The sequence below is a fragment of the Octodon degus genome, unplaced genomic scaffold (genome assembly GCF_000260255.1).
Source record: "Octodon degus isolate 3935 unplaced genomic scaffold, OctDeg1.0 scaffold00092, whole genome shotgun sequence".
In the NCBI taxonomy this organism is placed as follows: domain Eukaryota; kingdom Metazoa; phylum Chordata; class Mammalia; order Rodentia; family Octodontidae; genus Octodon; species Octodon degus.
The window spans coordinates 5,979,782-5,997,911 of NW_004524668.1; the positions used below are offsets into that span (position 1 = coordinate 5,979,782).

The following is an 18,130-nucleotide window of genomic DNA, read 5'->3' on the forward strand; positions in this document are numbered from 1 at the left end:
TCGCAGAGGAGAGACAGTCCATAGCAGGCAGGAGGCAGAAGCACAAGCAACAGCCAGCAGTCCTCTTTCTGTCCCTTATATCTTCTCCAGGCTACACATCCTTAGGACAGGTAGCATTCACACCCAGGCTGGGGCGCCCTTAATCCTGTCGAGAACTCCGCCAAACCAGCCCGTGGACTGATGTAGCGATCATACACCCTCCATCCCAGTATCACACACCCTGGATCCGGCCGCCTCCGAAAAGCCCCTCCTATGACTGCGTGAGGCTTCGGGGGAATGTCTAGACACAAGCTATCACGGGGACAGAAGGCAAGTACAGCAGCTCATACTGCGATCCCACTTGGATTTAGAAGGGAATCCATCTCTGTGCATGCACATGCGTACCTGTGGGTGTGCACACATGCACAGTCAGGCTCCGGGAGAACCGCTAGAACAGTAATGGGCTCCCTAAGGAGTAGACAGAGACAAAGTAGGCCGTCAGAGAGGCTCTGTTGTTTTTTTTTTTTTTCCAGAACTGGGGATTGAACTCAGGCACTTGCACTTGCCAGGGAAGCACTTATTCCACTGAGCCATCTCCCCGGCTCCGAGGCTTCTTCTTCTTCTTTTTTTTTTTTTTTTTTTAAGTTAAAAAGAATAGACTGGATGTGGTGGCACACGCATGTAATCCAAGCACTCAGGAGGCCAAGGCAGAAGGATCGCCACAAATTCGAGGTCAGCCTGGGCTAAATAGTGAGTTCAAGGCCATCCTGAACTAGATGGCGAGAGCCTGTCTCAAAAAGCATTATAAAAAGAATAAGGAGGTGGGGAAGGAGGAGAAGAAGAAGAAAAACAACAAGAATGGACAAAGGCTTTGACGTCAGGTGGTCCTGGGTGAAAGATCTCGGCTCTTCTGAGTGGTTTTGGACAACTTTCCTGAATTTCAGTGTCCCTGTAAATAGGAATAATGGTCCCTCCTGCCCAGGCAAGATGCTGACAGGGAAGAACTGCCACTTAGTAGGTCCCCAGGAAAATGACAGCAGTTATAATATGTATTACTGGGCATAGCGATTTTTTTTTTTCACAAAAAAATCACAACACGTGATTTTTTTTGTAAACAGAGAGAGGACGTTAAAATTGTATGTGTGCCATATGAAAACAGGAAATCTTATGAAATTCATCTGTTCTGTTAAGAACCTAAGGCTAATAAGCTTAGATTTCAAATTTTTTATGAGACCCTAGGCCATTTCTTCTCAGGGGAGGGAACAGAGCGCACAGACAGACCCAAACCGTAGCTGTAGATTTTTGGTCCCATTAAGCACCAGCCTGGAGCTCTGGTTCTTGGCCCCAAAGATCTTAGGTTGTTGTCAACTTACACTTGGGGCTGGGGGCTCAGGTCGGCATGACTGAGTCTGGGCTGGTCAATGTGTGACCTCAGCACCCTTGGCAGCTGCTCACTGTCTCAGGCTTCTCACGGCCCCTCGGTTGAAGGCTGCCGCACCCTGTCTCCTCCAGGAGAAGACAGGAGGAGGAAGGGGACAGAGACTTTCCCAGGACCTCAGGCAGGGCCAGGCTCAGCTCAGGAGCCAGCGGCGACTATGGGAGGAAAGGCGAACAACTCAAGAAGCTGCACACAGGTCTTGGGGAGAGCATCGCAGCAAGTTCCAGCCAGCGCAGAAGGGCTAAAGGAGCAACAGCAACAGCTGCAGAGCCTGGGGCTCCCCTGGAGCAGGCAACATCCAAGCTCAATTTCAGAAGTATGTGTATAAGACCCCATCAAGGACAGAGATATAGTCCAGCAGCATAAGTGCCTGCCTGGCAAGTTCAAAGTCCTGAGTTCAATTCCCAGTACCAAAAAAAAAGAAAAAAGAAATGAGAGATGGGAAGCGTTGGCCAAGTCATTGAGGGCCCTGTCTGGGAGCCAGCAGTAGTGCCCGAGACTCCCTGAGCAGCTGTGTACACATCTCAGCTAGCACTCACACAACTCTGGGGGCTAAAGTGAATGGAGGAGACTGAGGCTCAGAGAGGTCAAGCGGTTTGCCCAAGGTCACACCGCTCTCATGGAGAAGACAGGATTGGAGCCTGGCTTGCGTGGGTCGCAGCCAGAAGGAGAAAGGTTTGGAATGCCAGTGAAGGAAAGCCGGACAGTTTGCCCAGCACAGTAGGGAGGGTGCTGAACGTTAGCATCCATTCCTGCCCTGTCCTTCGATGGGTATGTATGCTCATGGGTAATTAACCTATCAAGAGCTGTCTTCATTACAACAGAAATAACAGGGCGGGAAGATGCTGTCCAGGATTTGGTGCCCAGGGCTCGTGAGGAGGTCGTCCCCTTTCTCCCTGTAGATGTCTGTTCCTAGAAGCGCTCTCCTCTGTTCAGATAACCGTTGTCCATGGGGACTAGAAAGCCAGGTCGGGTGGGTGTGTGAGGAAGGCCGCAGGGGCTGGAGGGGAGGGGACAGAGGCTGGGGGGGGGACAGAGGCTGGGGGGGCAGGGGCCCAGGAGCTAGGAGAGGGAAAGGGAGGCGCAGAAGTGCCAGAACAGATGGGATGCGTCATGGGAGCTTCTGCTGGCCGCTTTGAAAAAGAAGCTGAAGCAGGAGGGTTGCAAGTTCCAGCCCAGTGTGGGCAATATAGCATTTAGAGAGATCTCAAAATAAAAAGCCAGTAGGGGCTCAGCGTGAAGGCCTTGGTTTCAATCTACAGGACCACAAAAAAAAAAAAAAAAAAAAAAAAAAAAACAGGATCAAAGTCAGCCTGAAGTGCCTCCTGTCTCCCAGCCACCTTACCTCCGCACATACACACAGTGAGGAAAGGGCCTTTTTCTATGTGTGGGGGAGGGGAGGGTGGGGAAAGGGGCCTGCGCATGCGCCTGCGCGGACTTGCAGGGTACAGCCCGTGTGCACCGCAGGTGACCGCCCACTTCCCTGGGGATGAGGTTCAGGGGGCCAAAAGAGATGCTATCTTGTGAGACCCTGGGACAGTACCCTGCAGAGATGGGTGGCCACGTCCAGGCTGTGTCTGCCAGAGAGCAGAGGGGCGCACATGTGGCTCTCTGCATCGATGGGCGTGGACGAGGCCTGTCCGATGCCCCGGCCTCCTCGGAAGTGTTAGAGGGCAAACAGGAACTGCAGAAGGGGCCTGGGCTGTTCTTAGAAGGCTGAGCTGGAGGAGCCGCGCTCCTGGTGAGCGCTGTCCACAGGAAGCCCGTAAGGCCTTTCCCTGCCCAGGGAGCCCGCACCAGCAGTGGTGTCTGCAGCTTCGCTCCGGTGCCTGAATTCTCTCCAGCTTCCTCGCTCAGCGCTCAGGAAGGCTGAGGCAGGAGGACTGAAAGTTCAAGCCCAATTTGGGCAACTTTGTGACTTAGCAAGACCTGCCTCAAAGTAAAAAAGAACTAGGGACATAGTTCAGGGCAAAGGCCCGAGATTCAATCCTCAGTACCACAAAACATCTAAAAGCTACCTGTTCAGTCAACAGGCATTGCATGCCAGACAGACAGTGTGATTGGCTCGGGTTCCCCAAAAGATGAAACCAGGCAGCCCAGGCAGAGCCCCGCGGTGCACGCACCCAGCTCTAGGCCCAGTGCCCGTCCCTCCCCCAGCACCCAATTGGCTCCAAGTGTCCGGGCTGCTGCTCCCAGGAGAGCTCAGCCCTCTTGTCCACAGAGGCTGAAGAGTCACCAGGCTCCCCAGTGGCAGGCAGGGCACAACCTGTGATTGCTCAAACTGATGTCGCTGTGGTCCCCACCCACAGAGGAGACTGGCTGCTGAGCTTCGTGTACCGAACGTCGTCAGTGCAGCTGCGCGTCGCCGGCCTGCAGCCCGTGCTCCTGCAGGACCGCAGGATGGAGAACGTGGACCTGTCCTTGGTGGTGAGTGTCACCCTGGCCCTCTCAAGGGTCTGTGTTTCTGTGGTTGGGGGGGGCAGAGCACCAGGTTACCCCAGCCCACTCTGCCCTGGAAGCAGGAAGGCTCCCTCAAGAATCAGCTCTTCCTCCTGGCCAAACCTTGTTCCCAGCCCCCTGCACCTGACCTCTGAGCCGCACACACTCTTGTCCCCATTTCACAGCTCAGGAATTGCACAAGGTCCAAATTCACAGCTAGCAATTACCAGGGCTGGATTTGAACCTGCAGGGCCCACTTTCTGGTGCCCACACCTCTGCCCTTCCTGCCTGCTCCACCACAGAGTAGTCAGACTGATCTGCCTCTCCAGGGACAAGCAGGGCCAGCAGGAACCCAGGTGGGGGCTCCGGCAGAGACACCTGACTGCCCTGCTCACAGCTAAGCTCTAGAGCTGAGCCCAACATCAAGGGAGTAGATTTCAAATGGAGAGCTGAGGCTGGCAAGATAGCTCAGTGGACTAAAGCACTTGTCTTGACAAGCCTAAACAAGCACAGGGACCACAGTTCAATCCCCAGCACCACATGCCATGCCAGCCCCACCCCCAGGGCAGGCTGAGCTGGCCAGCCTCCAAAGGCCTGTAATCCCAGCATTGGAGAGCCTGAAAGCAGGAGGATCACCAAGCTGCTTAGTGTTAGTGAGACCCTGCAAGAACCAAATACATTAAACAATGGCTCAGTGGAATATGCACTTCCCTGGCAAGTACAAGGGCCCGAGTTCAATCCCCGATTCTGCCAAAAAATAAAAACATGGAGATCCCAGCCCACGGGAGTACACACCAGTAATCTTAGCACTCTGGGAGGCTGAGCCAGGAGGATTGCAAGTTCAGGCCCAGGCTGGGCAATTTAGACCTTGTCTCAAAATTTAAACAAAAAAAAGGACTGAGGGGGTAGTTCGGTGTATAGGCCCAGGGTTCAGTCCGCAGTACCACAATCAAGTAAATATGAGTCTAGCATAGTGTGGCATTGCTGTCATCCCAGCACGCAGGAGGCTGAGACAGGATGGCCACCAGGAGTTCAAGGACAGCCTGAGGTACATAGTGGGTTCAAGCCCAGCCTAAACCACTTAGTGAGCTCGTGCCAAAGAAAAAAAAGAAGGAAAGGAAAAGGAGGAAAGGGAAGGGAGGGGAGGGGAGAGGAGGGGAGGGAAAGGGAAGGAAAGGGAAGGGAAGGGTACAGCATTTACAATCTCTAGATCACCCTGGTTCCCATAGGCTAGCCCCAGCCCAGGAAGATGGTGGCAGACAAGGGCCCAGAGAACCACGACTTCAGTTTCTACTTCTTGTGGACCTGGCTGCTGCCACATCAGGTGCCAATGACTCCCTGGCAGAACCTGGTTTCTGTGTCACAGCAGTTTGAGCAGCACCCTTTTGCCTGACAGCAGGCCTCTCATTCCATCTGCTGCCAGGCCGCTTCTTTATGCACATCCGGGATCCACTGGCCCAAGTCCCCGCCCTCCCAAGCAGCAGAGCTGAGTGGCCAGGGCCTTCCCACCCACTGGGAGATCTGTCAGATCTTCCACTCTGCGACTTCCCAGCACAGCCCAGAGCCGCTGCCCTGGGCTCATCTCTGTCCCTGGGTGCATAAAGCCTCTGTACCTGAGACATAAAGCCCACATGCACCCAATGCACTGCTGACTCACAGCAGAGAATGCTGGGAACTTCGAGGATGGACTCAAGGCCGGAATCTGGACATGAACGCAGGTCCAAAGCCTGTACTGTCCACCTCTTTATGGGATCGAGGAAAGCTGAGTCACAAAGCCAGGAAGCCACAGATTAGAGTGATGGCCCCCAGTGGGCATCCAGGTCCTGTGTGCCTGCTGAGGGTCTCACTGTGCGTGGGAAAACAGGAGCAGGAACTGTGCTTATTCCCAGGGGTCTCCCTTGGCTAAAGGAAACACCCAAAGAAACAGCCAAAAATTCCTCTTAATGCCATGAAGCCCTGAAGAATGATGCAGTTTCAGGGATGTGGGCGTAACTCAGCCACAGCATGCTTGCCTAGCACACACACAAGACGTTGGAGGGACGTTCCATACCTGGCACTGAAAAAATAAAAAAAAAAAAAAATTAAAAAAAAAACAACTGAAAGATCCTTCTACCCCAAGAAGCTGAAGATGGAATACGGTAGGAAAAGCACAGCCTGTGGCCTGGCTTAGGCTCCCAGCTCAGCAGTGTGACCTTAGGCAAGTTACTTAATTTCTCTGTGCCTTCATAAAATGCTTGGCACATAATAGGTCCTCACTTAGTACCAGCTCCCTCCTTGCCGGCAGCTGTTATCCGAAGATGCTTCCAGACTCCGTCCCTCCTCCAGATGTCTGGGTGGCAGCCTCCCAACTCCGGCCTAACAATAGCTCGTTATCACATTAGGAGCTGCTCAGAAGCGCGCTTTTCTCCTCTGGGTAATTAGAGGTAATTAGCGTGGCCTCTGGGTGGCCCTCCCATTTTCCTTGGGAACTCCAGGGAGGAAAGGCTGCTGCCTCCTCCTTCTTGGCGTGCAGATCCACAGGCCAGCAGGTTCCTGGGAGTCCCAGCCTGGGGAGAGACTCTCCTGTCCCAGAGGAGGTGCCAGTTGGCATCTATAGCTCAACAAAGGGCTGGGCACCAACCACATCCTCAATACTGACAGGCCAGAGCCTGGGCCAGGCCCTGCCCTGCACCCTGCCAGAATCTGCTGTCCGATTCTCCTGGTGGGCCCTTGGAAGGTTCCCAACTCATGCCTGTGAGCTGTGAGTCTGAGGAACCTGCTTCAGGGCCTGCACCCCTCACCATGCTTTTGGGCTGCCTTGTTCCTACCCCTGTGGCCTGGAGAGGCGGCCCCTACTCTGCCAGGGAGCCTGTGACCATATTGTCAGAGAGTCCTCCCGCAGGCCACATGGTGAAGTCTGTTTGTTGCTTTATTGATACTGGGGATTGAACCCAGAGCCTTCACACTGAGCCCTTTTATTATTATTATTAATTAATTAATTTATTTATTTATTTATTTATTTAGTGTGTCTGTGGCCAGCTCAGCCCACCAGGGGGCGGGGCTGGCTGGCATGTGGTGCTGGGGGATTGAACCGTGGTCCCTGGGCTTTGCTTAAGCTTAACTTGTTCTAAGGGGGTGCTTTAGACCCCTGAGCCATCTCACCAGCCCCCTTTTATTTTTTTTTTTTTTTAGGCAATCTCACTACATTGCCCAGGTTGGGCTTGAGTTTGTCATCCAGTGCCTCAGCCTCAGTCTCCCGAGTGCTGGGATCACAGGAATGCCCCTCTGTGTCTACCTCACTACTCCCACTTTACAGAGGAGGGAACTGAACCCCAAGAGGTAAAGAAAGCCAGGGACTGTGCAAACCTAAGAACACTGGGTCCCCATGATGTGCAGGTTGTCGAGGGAACTCAGGCTGTCACAAGTGTCCCCACCTTACTCGAGCTTCCAGCCTATCAGCAAATCATTTGCATGAGTAGCTGACACTGAGGGTTTACTGAGGGCCAACTCAGGTGCCACAGAGGCCATGGAACCCCAGGGGATCCCCAACTACAGGAGCCTTGAGAAAGGCTTCTCCACGCTAGCACGCTAGGTAGCAAAGTCCAACATGTACCTGAGCACCCAGGCTGAAGTCTGCATCCAGAACTTTCCACGGCGAGGCTGACGCTCTTCCTGCCCACCTCACCCCTGCACTGTCTTCTACAGTCACAGCTCAGACAGTGGCTTCTCCCTCCTGAGTCGGTGCAAAATGGCAGCCCAGGCTCTGGGCTTGGCAGAGGAGAACTGGAGCTGTGTGTTCAGGGACAGCTTCGTGGAGTTAGTGGTACCAAGCAACTGCCAACCTCTCCCTTTCTCCCGAACTTGTTCCCTCCAGCCCTGGCCTTGGCCTTTAAGCAGCAATGGAGAGGTGTAGGGAGACTGTGTTAGTTCCTTTTTCATTGTTGGGACAAAATACCCAACACCCACAAGTTAAAGGGGGAGGAGAGGCTTATTTTAGCTTGCAGTTTGCAGAGGAGACAGTCCATATTCAGCTGACTCCAAGGCAGGATGTCATGGCTGAGGAGAAACAGTCCTTGGCATGGTAGGCAGGAGGACTAGTGGAGCCACCTGGGAAACTAGTTTGAGCCCAGCCTGGAAAACAACAGTTTAGCAAGAGCTTGTCTCAAAACTTAAAAAAAAAAATTTGAAAGAGCTGAGACTGTAGCTCAGTGTGAAGACCCTGGATTCCATCCCACGTACTACCAAAAAAATTTTTTTTTACTGAAGAAAAAAGAGAAGAAACCAGAATAAGGGCGTGTGGCATGCCTGCTACGTGCCAGGTGCTCTGCTTTGTGATGTGCATGTATCATTTCCTCTTACCAATGCTTTGAGTAGCTCACATCAGGTGGTGTGTCTGTGCAAGGGTTTTGGATCCTGTGTAGAAGATCACAGGGCAAGACGGCGTGCACACTGCTTTCTACACAGCGCCAGAGCCATGGACTCTTTGAAGCACACATTCAGCATCGTGAGCCTCATTTTACAGATGGGGAAGCTGAGATTCAGGAGACTGTGAGAGCCAGCCTGGCCCCCAGGAAGAGCCAGAGCCAGAGCCAGGGCCAGGACCCATTTCTCAGAGCCCACACCTAGATTCTTTCTGGTGCCACGCAGCCACTAACTGCCCTCCACCCTGAGCCCTGGGACCTGAGCAGCCACTTAAATGTGTGTGCCATGTGTTTTCATGGAGAACTGTCTTTAAATGTTTGTGGGAAGAGGAACAGGGGGCAGGCAGGTGATGACAAAGATAACAAAGCTGTGCAGAGAATCTTCCTTCTGTGTTCTTAAAAAGTCACTTAATTGCCCAGCGTGATCTGTTACACCCATGGGACAGAGGTGCTGCCAGGAAATCTTGGTGTGGCTCCCTTAGAGTCACCCTCCCTGGAGATTTCCCATCCCCTTCAACCCATTTCCACAGCACTGGCATTAATCGATTTTCTGTCCAGGGCTGGCTTCTGAGTTCTTGGCCCTTGTCTTAGCAAATGGCTGAGTCCTGCTGAAACATTTTAGACAGGGTGGCCCCTGTGGCATGAAAGAAGCCAGAATTGCCAGTTTAGGGCTGGTTTTCGACTTCCACGGGGTTCAAGGGCCAGCATTCTATCTTGCTGCATACTCTGCCATCTTTAATGGGCCACCTCATGGCCCAGGATGGCTGCACAAGGTCTGGCCATCCCATTCGAATTCCAACCAGCCAGAAAGAGGAAATGGAAAAGCAAGAATAGCGCTTCTCTTTAGAAGAATTCCAAGGAGCATCACAGAATGCTATCGCTTCCTCTCTGCCTCAGTCCATGTCTGCTACTACAAGATAATACCTAAGACTGGGTAATTTATAATGAACAGGAATTTATTTGGCTCATGGTTCTAGAGACCAGGAGGTCCATGGCTGTGGTACTGATCTGGCTTTCTTGTGACATAAAAGGTAAGAGGGAAGGATGGGGGTGAACTCCCTCTTTTTTTTTTTTTTTTTTTTTTCATTATTGGAGAATTAAAATCAGGTCTTTGCACTGAGCCCTTTTTACATTTTTTTAAATATGGATTCTTGCTAAGCCACTACATTACCCAGGCAGAACTCACACTTGAATCTTCCTGCATCCTCCTCCCAGAGTTCTGGGATTAGCAAGCTCGGCTGTGAGCTCACTTTTATGACAAACCCACTCTGGTGGTAAGCAGCCCACTCCTGCAATAATGACCTCCATCCTTCCACAAGGACACAACTCTTGTGACACTCACCTGTGCAAGTCCCCACCTCTCAACATGGTGACATCAGGGGGTTGAGTTCCCAGTGCAGGACCTTTGAGGGACACGCCAACCACAGTCATCTCCTTGGCTGGAAACTAGAGAAACTTTCTCCGCCTTTAATCAATGCTAGGACAGCTCTGCATTCTGGATTTGAGAGACATTGAGAGACGGAGTCCTGGCACTGGTGGTCGGGCGTCTGATGCTGCCAAGGGTGAGGTCCGGAAGCTCTGCACCCACCCTTACCCTTGGTCCTTGTCTTCTTGCAGGTCAGCGGCCACCTGGACTATGCCAAGCAGATGGAAGTCATCCTGAAGGCCGTAGGCATCCGCACCAAACCAGGCTGGGGTGAGAAGGGGCTTTTGCTGGCCCCAGGCAGCCAGTCCCAAGAGGAGTCTGGCCAAGCTGCAGCCACCTTCTCAGCAAGTCAGATCCCCCATCAGGATGGGCAACCCAAGGACCCTTCACCTGGAGACACCCCCAAAGTGGCTGAGTCCCCTGACCCGAGCCACACCCAGGTGCCAGCAGAGTTGGACCAGTTTGAAGGGGCCTCACTTCCTGCTACTGCAGGCCCAACTCAGAGCCCTCATGTCTGCAGCCATGGCATGGGCCCCAACCCACTAGGCTGCCCCGACTGTGCCCACGAGACCCAGGACCTCTGCCCAGGGCTGGATTGACCACAGCGGGGACCTGAGTTGTCTTCCCTGGTCTCTACATGGGGCTCTCTCTATGCACCCAGACTCTGGGTGAGCTGTGAAGGTGGAAATTTCTACAAGTGCCTTTGCTGAGCTGAAAGAATTAGGATTGAAGAAGAATTGAAGGAAGTAGAACTGGAGGGGTGGGACATTGCCTCCCTGAGGAAGCAAAGGCAGAGACCTGCATGGTCAAGTGCCCCCTGCACTTCAGATCCCAGCTGTGAGGTTTGGCTGTCCCTCGGGGTGCATGGGGATCTGTGGGGCCAGAGTGAAGCCAGGTGTCTGCCCGCCCTTCCATCCACACTCCAGAGCTGCCTGCCCCCCAGGCCACAGGGGCAATGTGCAGAGCAGGCCCAGTGTGCTCCTAGGAGATCCAATCAGGTCTGTCTTGTACAGCCACACAGGTTGCACACGGCTCAATATAGGGACAGCAGTCACAGCAATGTAGGACGAACCTGAAGGGCAGCTCAGCACATCTGGGTGTAGCTGTACAGGACAGGAAGGATAAGTATGGGAGCAGCATGTGGTGTAATGGGAACCTGGTGACAATGGATCCTACAGGGGAAGGGTGTCCTGGCAGGAACGGGACTGATGACAATAATAAACAATACCAGCAGCCACCCTGCATTAAGTTCCTACCCCATACCCTGTGTTTCTGTGATGTCAGTCTTTTTTTTTTTAATTTTATTTATTTGTGTGTGTGTGTGTGTGTGTGTGTGGCCAGCTCAGCCCACCAGGGGGCGGGCTGGCTGGCATGTGGTGCTGGGGGATTGAACCGCGGTCCCTGCGCTTTGCTAAGCTTGCTCTAAGTAGGTGCCTTAGACCACTGAGCCATCTCACCAGTCCCTGTGATGTCAATCTTCAGAATTACCCTTGAGGAGCTGTTGCCGTCCTCCTTGTATATTGTGCCTCCAAGAGACTAGGCAACCTGCCAGAGGTCGCAGAGCCAACCCCAACCAGTGAGACTCCGGGGCCCAAGCTCCTAGGCACCTTGTCTGCATCCACTGGTGCCCTCCTCTTTGTGCCTTCCGGTGCCCCTGGGTGGCAGGGCCAGAGGTGACCCTCCATGCACCCAGGCAGAGGACACGCAGCCCGGATCTGGGCAGGAGGGATTGGTCCCGGAATGCAGCAGCTGGGTGGTGTCTCCAGCGGGGATACATTTGTTTACTCCATGACATTTACGCCACACCTCTACTTCTCATCCAGACCACTCCTGCCTCACATGGGCAGCTGAGTCCAACTCAGGTAGTGATTTTGCTGGGGCCCCAAAGCAAAGTAGAGGCAGAGTCCAGACTAGAACCCAGGACATACAGGCCTGATGTCTCCTCCCACGGCCCCAGCTGCTTTCCAAGCCTCCCTGACCCCTCCATAGAATCCAGTCCACATTATGGTCACTTTCTTATCTTGTGTTTATTGACAGCCTGGAGGCATCCAGGGAGTCCCAGCAAGCACCATGGCCGCTCTGCAGCCAGCAGCCAGGACCAAGTTGGGTTTCAGCACCAAGGAGAGCGCCAGGCCCCTGGTAGGTTAGGGGTTGATGAAACTTGGAGGCTTTAAGAAAAACCCAATAGAGCAGGTACATTAGGAACCAAATTCCCACACCTCCTGCCCAAAGAGTCCGCCTGCCTGCCTGTTGCCCCACCTCGCACCAGGGACAGTTCTCTAACTCTCCCCTGTGGACTGAAGTAGCCACCATTCCAGGCTCCTTCATTGGCCCTGAGAGAGACTGGAAGCGGGCAGGACAAGGGGCTGGATTTATCCCATTAGTTTCTGGAAGCCCAGGATGTAGCAAAACCCATCCCTGATGTTGAACAAGAAACTGCCATCTTCCCCTCTGCCCCAGGAGAGACGACACAGGCTGGGAGCTGCGAGGGTCCCTGAGCAGTGGGAGCCCCATCTAGTACCCAGAAAAGGAGTTGTGGAACCAGTCAGGTGGTGGGAATCTAGACCTTGGAGGGTGGGCTCAGTGGTAGAGCACTTGACTAGTATGTGCAAAATCCTGGGTTCCATCCCCTGTATTGCTAAAGAACAACAGTGGAAACACACAGCCCCTTCTGGCCCACTGAGGTTATAACAACAGGCCACACCATGTGCATCATCCTAAGTCTTAAAGCTACAAAGTGGCATCATTACTCCAGAGACACCTGTGACTCAGAAATTAAGGAACCTGTGCGAAGGTGCTAATATGCCCACCTGACTCCCAGGCTCAAGGGCACTGCTGTGCTGCCACTCTCATCCTGGGGACTGGCGGGCCTGAGAAGGGCCCATCAAGTCCTCCTCGGGGTTCAAGGACATCCCAGCCAGCACATCTCAAACTGTATCACCGGGGACCTCGTTAGGGTACAATACTGACAGCAGCTCTGAGGCGGGCGAGATGTGCACCCTGCAGAACACCTGAAAGGTGGGGAGGCTGCTCCAGGCCTGAGAACTGCACTTTGGGTAGCCAAGACTGGGCCACACATGAAGCCACACCCATAGAAAGTGTGCCTACCGCTAGCCTGGGAGAAAGAGCAAAGGTCAGGATTGCTTTTAACCTAATCTGAACCAAGAGGTCTTGGGTCCCAACTCCCACCCCACCCAGCATCCTCTACAGAAACCTCAACTGATTGGCAGTGACAGCTCATCTTCTGTGCCCAAGCCGGCTCTCCTCAGGTCAGGGGCCTGGAGACGTGCAGGACGTCAGCTCAGTGCACCCTCTGAAGCTCAGAGGGCTCTCAAGACACCTGCAGCTCCCTGGCCTTAGCCAAGGGTTGGCTCAGGGCCTCCGGGGCTTGGTCCCCACCCAGTCCAGTTCTCACTGGTCAGCTCCAAACGCGGTCAGTTCGTGGGGGTACAGCGGGGGTGCAGCCGAAGCTCGGGCTCCGCCGGATCGATGTCGAAGAAGTTAACCACAGCAGCGGGCCTGGTGGGCTGTGGGGGGTCCCGGGTGGCTTCTCCAGGCAGCAGCAGCTGGGTTGTAAGCCGCAGGCCAGAGGAGCCACCAGAGTCTGAGTCTGAGGAGTCCGGAGGCAGCGGCAGTGGCAGCACTTGCTGCAGGCTCAGGCCAGGGCGGGCACCGCTGTGAGAGGTCCGCATGGAGGGAGAGGCCAGACTGGCCCGGCGCTCCTGGGGACAGTGGGGGCAGGGCAGGAACTTGCTCAGGGCCCTCTTGAAGTCCCGCATGAAGAGCGGGTAGATGATGGGGTTCATGGTGCTGTTACAGTACCCCAGCCATGTGAGGACATCGAAGAGGCCAGGGGAGATGCAGTCACACACAGCCTAGGGGGGACAGGATGTGTCACGCATAACCCCAGGCAGAGACCCTGACTACCCACCACACACAAACATGGGCACCATGGGAGGTGGCCTATCCCTCCCCCCGCCCAGCCTGGGCTGGGGTGAGGCTTGAGGTCTCCCCATCAAGTCCTGGGCTCATCTGTGGCATTACCTGGACTATGTTGGCCACAAAGAAGGGCAGCCAGGTCACAAAGAACATGCCCAGCAGGATGCCCAGCGTCAGACTGGCCTTCAAGGCCTTCCGGCTGTGCTTGGTGGCCAGACGCCTGCTGTCAGCAGACTCCACCCCTGGCTGTGAGGCCTTGGGCACCTGCAGAAAGGAAGGCTGCATGAATCAGCTGAGAAAGAACCCTAGCCTGGCCCTGCTCCTAGCCACAGACTTGATCTTGACCTTGCTTCGCGACTGAGCTCTAGTCCCAGCGATGAGCTGAACCCTGATCCTTGACTGAGCCTCAGTGGGAGTTCCAGACTGATGCTTGACCCTAACACCGACAGCTGAGATCTCCAACTAAGCCATGAGCCCAGACCCCGTCTGAGCTCTGATCCTGACCCAGAACTTCACAAAGAGCGCTAGGCAGTGCCATGAGACCGAGCAACAATACTCCCCCAACTGCAAATCAGATGGTTGAGGAGGACAACCACGCCTGGGGAGCTAACCCTCAGCCCAGCCCAGCAATGCTGCACGAGCTTCGGAACCTTCCAAAGCCTGCCACACTCCAAGAATCAATTGCTATTGACCGGTACTTGAAAAAGAAAAACTTCTGCCTCCTGAGCTCACCCATTTCCCTGTATACGGATTTGCTTTGTTTGGGAATAATCATTTTTGCCTGTGCAGTTGGCCTCATGCTCTACAAATGCATGGGCTTGTTTTTGCTTTTGAGAATGTGTGCATAAAACAAAGGGTTGAAACCAAATCTCTTATAGATTGCTAGGAATCTTGGTGTTTCAAAACGCACTTGCAGTGTGGACTAGGAGATATCTCTGCTCCCCACAGTGAACTGCAAGCTGGGGAGAGGGGACAGGGGAAGGGGAGAAGGAGCTGCAGAGAGGAGGACATGGACAGGGGAGGTTGGACTGGGATTTTGCCACCTGGTGAGCAACAGACTCAACAGAGGCTTCAAACTGATGATGCTGTAGCCCAGAGGATTTTCTTTGTCTTCCACATTTTTCTTTAACATCATAAGCCTTTTGAAGATCTAATGAAATCTACAAAAACCTCTCCCCAGAAAAATTTAAGGATTATGAAATTTATATACAGACACAACTGTTCAAAAAGCCGCACCCTTCTGTAGAGTTCAGAGACCACCCTGAGGTCTCCAGTTGCCAACATGAACCCCTTGAGGCCCCTGGAAGCCGGGACATGAAGCCCTCCTCCACTGCAGACTGAGCCTTGACAGCCGCCATAGGGCAGCCCCTCGTTTCTCTCCTTTGCGTCATAATCAGCTTAGCTTTTTTCTACATTAAATCGAGACCATGTAAATTTACAATTTAATTAAGTGTTGGTGTGTAAAATCCACCAGGAACAGTGAAAAGGGTGCAGGTGCTCCCTGGAACACACTCGGGCCTTGAAACCAGGGATCTGCCCAGTGTTTCCTAAGGTGCATGAGAGCCCAGCTCCTCCTGCCAGCAGCTCTGGCCTCTTCAGAACAGCACAAGATGTCAGGACCAAGACCCTGACTCGCCATGGCCTGGCTTGGGCTCTAGTGTTAGAGGATGCCCTCCTCCTCCCCACCCCCACCAGACACACATGGGCTCCCGGAGAATGTAGGAGGGTGGAAAGGTTAGAAGGACACAAGAAGGGAACCAGAGTCCCAGGCAACCCTCTGCAGGTGGAAAGGGGTGGAGGAAGCAAAGACAAGATTGCGGATGCAAGGAAGCACCAGAGCCAGCGCCCCCAGCCTGAGCGCTCAGCTCTGCACCTGCCGGCTCCTCCCCGCCTCTGAGGTCTCAGGGCTGGTGCCTTGTCCACGGTGCTGAAACCCAGGCGGCAGGCTGTCTGCCCCCAGGAACAGGGCTTCTCTTTCTGGAGTGGGTGTGCAGGACTGGGTGGCCCTCTGTGTGTGTATGCAGATGAAATCTCATCCTATAAATATCAAGGGCAAAATTGTAGAAGGGTGGCTTAAGAGAGGCCCCAGATTTCTTGCTCTGTCTTGGTGGGGCAGCACTGAGCCCAAGCAAGAGCTGGACTTTGAAGACAGGTGACCTGGCTTCACACCATGTCTCCATCCTCCCCTCTCTGTGATCTTGAGATAGCTTCCGTGTTCACATGTGTGATGAGAGAGAGAGGGGGGGAGAGAGAGAGAGAGAGAAAGAGAGAGAGAGAGAGAGAGAGAGAGAGAGAGAGAGAGAGAGAAATGCTCAGCTCACAGTCCCTGGGAGGCTACGGAGCCTGAGTGCACACACAGCCTGACTACAGCTGGACAGCAGCCATGGTGCAGTGTAGTGACACAGGAACAGGGCGTGGGGGCTCCTGGGCACCCTGAGGGGCCTTTCCTTCCTCCTATAGCCTCTCGGGCCTCCCCAGAGCAGATCAAGACCTCATATGAATGCTCTGACTCGCTATGCAGTGGCTCAGACTGCATAGAGCAGGGGCTCCTCACCCCACCCCACCCCTGGCCAAGTACCAGAACCAGTCAGTGTCCTGAAATGGGCTGCACAGTGGAAGGTAAGATGTGGGCAAGCAAACCTCCTCTGTATTGATCTGCATTCCTGACAGACTCACTCAAATGACTACCTGAGCGCTGTCTCCTGTCAGGTCAACAGAAGTGATAAATGAAAATAAAGGGGGCCAGGGAGATGGCAGCGCAGAATAAGCACTTCCCTGGCAAGTGCAAGGGCCTGAGTTCAATCCCCAGTTCCTCAAAACAAAAAAAAAGAAAGAAAGAAAGAAAAGAAAGCACACAGTGTAACAGAAATAAAGTGCATAATAAATATGCATACTTCTAATCCCAGCACTCAGGAGGCTGAGGCGGGAGGATTACCCTGAGTTCAAGGCCAGCCTGGGCTACATAGTGAGAACTTGTCTCAAAAATAAATAAATAACATAATGTGCTCAAATATCTCCAGACCACTACCCCATGTCAGTGGAAAAATTCTTCCACAAAACTTATCCCAGGGGCCAGAAAGATGCAGATTACTGGATTAAGAATGTGCCCCTTTCCCCAACCTCACCACACAAATGTCTGCTCCTGAGTCAGCAAGGAGAAAAGAGGGCCCATGTTCCCTTCTTCTAATTTTCTCTTCCTCTTATGCAGAGTAGGCTCTGTGTGACACCTGCAGCCCTCATGGCCAGCCAGCTCCTGCTTCCCCAAGAGAATCTGCTATGGGGAAGAAAATATGGGAGGGAACAGTCAGATTTCCAGGAACCCTGCTGAGCCTCAGACCCAGACAAGAGCAAGGCCATGAGGCAGCCCCAAGATTGGGCTCTGGGGAGCCGAGGCTATGAGATCCAAGGCAGTCATGGGATTTGGGGGGAGGGGGAGGATAAGCTGAGAGTCTCTCGTCTCACAGAGAACAACCCTGGGTTTTCCTCCGCTCTACTCCAGAAAGGCTTGGCCAGAGACAACAGGTAAGAAAGACGGCTCAAAGTGAGGCTCAGAGAGAGCAGAAAAGCTTCCCAAAGATACCCCAAGCCAATGCGAGTCCTCAAACCATAGCCCAAGGGACCCCAAACCAGCACTGCCATCTCCACTGATTGGCCAGCCCCAAGTCATCCAATCATTTGGAGAGGCAGGAAGCATGTTCCCCATTTTTCAGATGAGGCAACACGGGAGGGCTAGCAAGATGGAGCTGCCTCAGTCTCCAGGCTTCTCTGGCCCCAGCAGCTGCACTCTTCCCAGTGCAGGTTTAGCTCAGAACAAAGGCCTTAGGTTCAAACCCCATGGCCACACACAGACACAGGATGCATTCACCACTGGCACCCCCTAAAAGTAACCCCACCACTGTCACCAAAAGGTCCTCAAGAAACAGAAGCCAGTAGCAGCCACCAGCCCACACCCTGGGGTCCCACTGAAGCCAACACCCCACTTCTGACTTCTCTTTCACTGCCTCACGGCACCTCACGGGCACATTCTGCTGTCCACACGTTCGTGGCAGGTGGCACTGTCAGAAGCCAGCTGCCTCAAAGACAACCTGGCGGTGTCTCACAAGCCAGCAAGGCCACTCACAGACCCTCTGCTCAGCAAGCCCTCTACATGTGGCACAGACCACACTGTGTGCCACGGCACTGAGTGACAGGAGCAAGCTGGGAATAGCCTAAATGTCCACCACCAGACCACGCGACACCCTCCCACTGCAACACAGTATACAAATGTCTTTAAAGAATGCATTGAGGGGCTGGGGAGATGACTCAGTAGAATAAGTGCTTACCTGGAAAGCTCAAAGGCCTGAGTTCAATCCCCGGTTCCACAAAATAAAATAAAGAATGCATTGATTGGCTGGACGTGGTAGTACATGCCTGTAATCCTAGCACTCTGGGAGGCTGAGGCAGAAGGATGAAAAATTTGAGCTCATCCTGGGCAACTTAGCAAGACACTATCTCAAAATAAAATATAAA

The 18,130-nt window shown here is 53.6% G+C and overlaps 2 protein-coding genes across 2 annotated transcripts in view; one reads left to right on the top strand and one right to left on the bottom strand.

The window, feature by feature from the left end:
* Tmco4 (transmembrane and coiled-coil domains 4) overlaps window positions 1-10,924 on the top strand; it is an 86,158-nt gene extending 75,234 nt beyond the window's left edge. The window contains exons 14-15 of the mRNA XM_004637656.2: window positions 3,727-3,844; window positions 9,874-10,924. Coding sequence (XP_004637713.1) covers window positions 3,727-3,844; window positions 9,874-10,281 — 526 coding nt within the window. The 3' untranslated portion in view covers window positions 10,282-10,924. The remainder of the gene's footprint in view (window positions 1-3,726; window positions 3,845-9,873) is intronic.
* An 813-nt stretch (window positions 10,925-11,737) lies between these two features.
* Htr6 (5-hydroxytryptamine receptor 6) overlaps window positions 11,738-18,130 on the bottom strand; it is a 14,986-nt gene continuing 8,593 nt past the window's right edge. Inside the window, exons 2-3 of the mRNA XM_004637657.2 lie at window positions 13,727-13,885; window positions 11,738-13,557 (exon numbers count right to left, since the gene is read on the bottom strand). Of these exons, the coding sequence (XP_004637714.1) occupies window positions 13,117-13,557; window positions 13,727-13,885 (600 nt within the window). The 3' untranslated portion in view covers window positions 11,738-13,116. The remainder of the gene's footprint in view (window positions 13,558-13,726; window positions 13,886-18,130) is intronic.